Source organism: Lactuca serriola, chromosome 5 (assembly GCF_051521515.1).
Source record: "Lactuca serriola cultivar US96UC23 chromosome 5, Lser_US96UC23_V15, whole genome shotgun sequence".
Taxonomy (NCBI): Eukaryota; Viridiplantae; Streptophyta; class Magnoliopsida; order Asterales; family Asteraceae; genus Lactuca; species Lactuca serriola.
Window position 1 is genome coordinate 356,963,035 of NC_136412.1, and position 6,498 is coordinate 356,969,532.

At 35.0% G+C, this 6,498-nt stretch overlaps 1 protein-coding gene across 1 annotated transcript; it reads left to right on the top strand.

Moving 5' to 3' along the window:
• The first annotated feature begins 741 nt into the window (after window positions 1-741).
• MCCA (methylcrotonyl-CoA carboxylase alpha chain) lies at window positions 742-5,457 on the top strand. Its single transcript, XM_079003982.1, has 16 exons — window positions 742-1,202; window positions 1,704-1,825; window positions 2,257-2,404; window positions 2,502-2,639; window positions 2,719-2,814; window positions 2,905-2,964; window positions 3,062-3,154; window positions 3,263-3,374; window positions 3,529-3,633; window positions 3,704-3,840; window positions 3,973-4,207; window positions 4,306-4,466; window positions 4,551-4,667; window positions 4,765-5,013; window positions 5,105-5,200; window positions 5,306-5,457. The coding sequence occupies exons 1-16, from the start codon at window positions 843-845 to the stop codon at window positions 5,312-5,314; spliced, it is 2,238 nt and encodes a 745-aa protein (XP_078860108.1). The 5' UTR covers window positions 742-842; the 3' UTR covers window positions 5,315-5,457.
• Window positions 5,458-6,498: the final 1,041 nt, after the last annotated feature.

Consider the following 6,498-nt stretch of genomic DNA (forward strand, 5'->3'; position numbering starts at 1 on the left):
AAATTTCGAATATTAGCACCCTGAATAAAGACGTTTGGCACGCTGCCTTTATAACCACGTCTAGACCTTCCATTGCAATAAGGAACAGGAAAAGGCGGATAGGATATCATTGCCGAACGACAATTTTTTTCCATGAACTTCTTTAAAACGAAACTATTAATAATTACAGAAGCCGGAGGAGTTAAAAGACAACCTATTCAATTCCATGATTTTGATTTTTTATTATTTTATAATTCCATGATTTTGTCGGCTCATAATAAACTTGGAGTAAATTACACGAATGGTCCCTATGGTTTAGATAATTTGCGTGTTTGGTCCCTAACTTATTTTTTTAACTCGGAAGGTCCTTACTATTTGTTTTTGTTACGCGCTTGGTCCCTGTTTTACCTAAAAACCTTATTTTCCCTTGATTTTTTAATTTATTTAAATAAACACACTACCAACCTCATCCCCTCACCTTACCTTACCCATCCCATCATTTTTCTCTATTTAAATAGTAGTATTTTTAGGTAAGATAGGGACCAAGAGCGTAACAAAAGCAAACAGTAGGGACCAATGGTGTAACAAAAACAAACAATAGGGACTTTCCGAGTTAAAAAAATAAGTTAGGAACCAAACGCGCAAATTACCCCAAACCATAGGGACCATTCGTGTAATTTACTCATAAACTTGCCAATGCCTAAGAAACGTGATATAAATAGTCATAAAATAAGAACTAAAATAATTAATTAAATCCGCGATAACGCTAGTCGAAATGTACGTGGATTGATAAACTTGCCACGTGATTGCCATGGACTCCTACAAATCTCCGACTGCACCACCGGACCACCACTCGCACCACCATGTCAATGGCGTCGATTATTTACCGGAAACTTCATCGGCAACCGAACAAGCGACTCAACTACATACAAGTTAGATTGGCATCTGCCGCGACTGGTTTAAGCAGCAATGAAAAGAGTAATCAGAGTAATCGGAAGATTGACAAGTTACTTATTGCAAATAGAGGCGAAATCGCTTGTAGGATTATGAGAACGGCGAAAAGGTTAGGGATACAGACAGTTGCGGTTTACAGCGATGCTGATAGGCATAGTCTTCATGTGAAGTCAGCTGACGAGGCCGTTCGAATCGGTCCGCCGCCGGCTCGATCTAGTTATCTTAACTCCTCTTCCATTATTGAAGCCGCCGTGCGTACGGGTGCTCAGGTACGATCAGCTTAGTGTTTTGTTTACTTGTAATTTTTGTTTTTAGCAATGTGGAGCTTTCTCATATCATGTGATCATGTCAATTGTTAATAAAGAACGAATTTAGTTTTCTGCAGTAACATCTCATATTAACAGTTCCATTAGGACGTTAGTGCCCATGAATCGTCTGAATTCTGTTATATGTAGCTATAGTTTTTTATACTGAGAGCATACTGCTGTTCGAATAAAAGCAACTGATTGTTGGCCCTAATTTGTGTGTTCTAACACTTAATGTTCTGTTGCCTGTACAAGAATTGAAGCCGCTTTAAGGATCATGTTTGTGTAATTACTGGGGTATTCTGTGTCATAGATGACGAGAAAGTTATTTCAAGCAGGAGATACATGTATTTATTTACTTTATGAAGATGATATTAGCGCCATTAGGTTCATTAGCTTGTTGTTTGTTTAGTTTCTACACATTCAAGGACATAATTCAGTGTGGATGTCGTCTTTTGTTAATAGGCTATACATCCAGGTTACGGTTTCTTATCAGAAAATGCAGACTTTGCTCAACTTTGTGAGAATGAGGGATTCACTTTTGTTGGACCTCCTGCATCTGCAATACGTGAAATGGGTGATAAAAGGTAGAAATATCTCCAATTTCTTGGTGTTTCTTGATTATCTTTGTACTTGTTTATCGAAAAGTATCAATGGCATTGAGAAGCAAGAGATTTCCATTTTCTACATGTTTATATATGTATCAAGACCCATGTCATTTATATTATGGGGCCTATGGTGAGCCCACTAACCATGTCTAAGCTTATCAAAGTCTCTTTATTTCTGTGGGACATACAACAATGCTTCTTAAGGCATATAAGGGATTTTTAAATGGAAGGGATTAAGTACTCACAGAAACCCTCACCGCTGCAACTGTTCTTGTCCAAAGGACAAGCATTTAAGTCTAATAGAGAACAATATTTCAACTGTTGTGGATCGAGTCTAGGGTTTTCTATGGATTCTTTCTTTTATTCAACATTTCAACTCCCCTCATTCAGTGGTTTTATGTGTCCATTAGTGCATCAAAGAGAATCATGGGTGCAGCAGGTGTGCCACTTGTGCCTGGGTATCATGGTCATGAACAAGATATTGATGTCATGAAATCAGAAGCAGATAAGATTGGATACCCTGTTCTTATAAAGCCCACCCATGGAGGTGGAGGAAAGGTATGTGTATCTTCTGCAAAGGGGAAAAACAAAAATAATAAGTGTTCAAGATAAAGTATTTATTTTATCTTTGTGTAAACTGATTGTTGTGTTTCAGGGTATGAGGATTGTGGAAAGCCCAAAAGAGTTTGTTGATGCATTCTTAGGAGCACAACGTGAAGCTGCTGCTTCTTTTGGTGTAAACACAATTTTGCTGGAGAAATATATAACAAGACCAAGACATATAGAAGTCCAGGTAATTTTTAATTATGTTAGAGGATACTTTGGAAGTAACTTTATATCTATAAGCTTGATTCTGAATTTCATAATGATAGGTATTTGGGGACAAACAAGGCAATGTTGTATACTTATACGAGAGAGATTGCAGTGTGCAAAGAAGACACCAAAAGATAATTGAAGAAGCTCCAGCTGTAATTCATAAATTTTATACTCATACTTACATTACCTTTTTATTTAATTCCTTCTAAAATTTTAACAAACCTCTTACCTCTGTTCTTCAGCCAGATATCATGAGCGACTTCCGTTCACGTTTAGGTCAAGCTGCTGTATCTGCTGCCAAGGTAATGAAGGAGTCTATAATCTTGTTTTTGCCAAAAATAATAATAAGATATTTTGAATGGTTTTACTGATATGGAAATTTATATCTGATTATTAAAGGCAGTTGGTTATCACAATGCTGGAACAGTTGAGTTCATTGTTGATACTCTCTCTGGTGAATTTTATTTTATGGAGATGAACACTCGTCTTCAGGTACTTCTTTCTTGTAGCTGTGTCATCAGTTTATATTAATCACAGATAGTAGCTAAAGCTAATGAGTAATGAGGGACACTCTTGTTCATTTATTTTATATTTTTTCAGGTTGAACATCCTGTGACTGAGATGATTGTTGGTCAAGATCTTGTAGAGTGGCAAATCCGTGTTGCTAATGGAGAATCACTTCCCCTTGGTCAATCACAGATTCCTATATCAGGTCTCAATTGGTGCTTTCACTATAGTTTTCTTCTTATATTTTGTTCTTCCATTGCTTTGTCAAAAGACCAAAATACCCTCGATATGTATGTATGCTGATGCTCGCACTTACTTTGAGTCTAGGTTTTCATATAACTTTATATTGCAATTTGTAGGGCATGCCTTTGAAGCCCGGATATATGCTGAAAATGTGGCAAGGGGATTTCTGCCAGCAACAGGAGTTCTTCAGTATTTCCGTCCTGTTCCAGTCTCTGAAACTGGTATGTTTCTGCAATAAAAATTCCCGAAATGCCCTTTCTCTTCAGGAAATATCACAATTTTATATTTCAGTTCGAGTTGAGACTGGAGTTGAAGAAGGGGACACTGTAAGCATGCATTATGACCCTATGATTGCTAAGCTTGTAGTATGGGGAGAGAATCGAGCTGCTGCATTAGTTAAATTAAAAGATTCGTTATCAAAGTTTCAGGTATATGCTTCATTAATCACTCATATATATATATATATATATATATATATATATATATATATATATATATATATATATATATATATATTTTAATAATATTTAATTTTCTATTAATCTACTTAACCTTTTCAGGTTGCAGGTTTGCCCACAAATATCGAGTTCCTCTACAAACTTGCCAACCACAAGGCATTTGAAAACAGTGAACTTGAAACCCATTTTATCGATCATTTTAAAGACGATTTATTCGTTAATCCAAATGACTCGGTATCAGCTGAGTCAGCATATGACTCAGCTAAACACAGTGCAGCCTTAGTCGCTGCTTGTATTTGTGAAAAGGAACATACGCTTTTAAAGAAAAATCCTCCAGGTAAACTTGGAAACCTTTTTTCTTTTTACACAACATTTGCATGTTTTTCATAAAAACGAAAACTAGTAAATTAATAATTAATAATTTATTTATTTTAGGAGGGTTGTCTGTGTGGTATACACATCCTCCATTTAGACCCAACCATCAAGCTACACGCACAATAGAACTAGACTGGGAGAATGAATACCATGATAATAATAACTCACAGAATCTCACACTTTCCATAACTTATCTCCCAAACGGAAATTACCTCATCAAGGTAATTTCAAAATTCAACTCAATTTTAGTAATTTCCTTTTATTTTTATTTTTATTACATTCAATTCAACTTTGAGAATTTACAGACAGGGGAAAACGGCCTTCCTGATGTGGAAGTCACGGTGACACATCTCGGAGAGCATGATTTCAGAGTTGAAGCTGATGGTTTAAGCAAAAACGTGAATCTTGCCAGTTATTTCAAGGTGCAAAAAGACATGAATGCCCTCCTCATCTCCGTTTTACAAAAACACCCCTGGAAAGCTTGTCCAACTCTGTTATTATTTTTTTTTCTTGATATAGGATGAGAGTGAGCACATTCACATATGGCATGGTTTAGAGCATCATCAGTTTAAGCAAAAAGTGGGGATTGATTTGTTGGATAACCTTGAATCCCACCAACACCGGAATCGGAATCATGATTCCGGATCCCATCCTCCAGGGACTGTTTCCGCCCCCATGGCTGGTCTTGTGGTCAAGGTTCTGGTCAAAAATGGAATGAAGGTTGAAGAAGGTCAACCTATGTTAGTCATGGAAGCAATGAAAATGGAGGTGAGGTTCAAATTTCAAATTAAAAATAATTTTCAATTTTAAGCTTTTACTAAAAATTTTATATGTATATCCTTGATTGTTAAAAATATAGCATGTGCTGAAGGCACCTACCTCTGGCCTTGTTAGCGGCCTCCAAGTCACTCCTGGCCAACAAGTTTCTGACAACACCGTTCTCTTCAATGTCAAGGTTAGACACTTGCTAAAAATAACAACCTACTTTTATGAATATTTTCACATGCGTTTTTTAGCTATATACTATATTAAAAAGAAAAAATAAATTTGTTTTTGACAGGCTGTATAACATCATGGTGCAAATATTACTTAAATAACCTTAACATTCATATGGGATTAAAAAAAAATTATTGTGTTGTAATATATATTTGTTATAATTTAATATAAGAATAAAAAAATGGACCAATTATGATATTGGCCTTTACTAGAGAATTATTCGTTTTAACTCATTGCTTAACGTGTTTGAATCAATTTATTTGTCGTGTATGGTCTATGTTTTTATGCCTTTGTGGGGCTTATAATTCGTTAGAATCGTAGGATGAATTTTGAAAGCAAAGAATTCCTTGCCTACCCCACTTCCAAATTTTATTCATCTTTTTTTTTTTTTTTGCTTTTTATTCGTCACCATCGTCTGATACCATAAACGATAACAAGGTTTAGCATATCCAAGAATTTCTTGTGGTTCCATATTCTCGTTAATAAAAATATTGATGGAAATAAGGTGATATAGAAGTCACCAAAAATCCAAAATCATGGTTTGATTTTTAATGTTTCCGTTATGAAATCAGGGTCGCTTATAAATAGTGTTCAAGTTAAAAAAGTAAATAAGAAATTGGTTGCTGTTAGCATACGGAATCTAGAACTGACATTTACAAGAATATAAACACTAAAAACAAAACCGCATATGATTGATTCCGATTTACTTAGGATTGGTTTGAGCATATCGATCCAACCGAGATTTGCTATGCATTATTTTTTACTAACATGATTACTATTAGAAGGAAAATGTGGTTTCATTCTTTGTTTGACCAACAAACCGATGTGGTTGGCATTTTGTGTAAAACAAGATTGTTATCTCTATTCAAAGTATCTAGAGTCTAGATTGGTGTTTTATTATGGAATTGGAATCTACAAAATTTGGATTTGGACTGACAAAGCCAAATATAATTGATAAGAACCGGCTACATTCGATTTGGTTATCAAACTTTTAGTTTAAATTGTCTTTTCGTTCTTTTTCGAAACGGCATAAGTTTATTACAAATCATCAAAGTGTTATTAAAAAAAAAAAAAAACAAATTACAATGTAGAAATCTCTCACTACATTTATATTCATGTTGCTAATCCAAAAGTAAGCATGAGAAACCAACTTCTGAAAAAGCTACGTCTTTCTAGATTTAATCATTCCAATAGTATTTATTTCGACGATTCCAGTTAACCCAAAGACTTGTGATAATGATAATGACCGTACCGAAA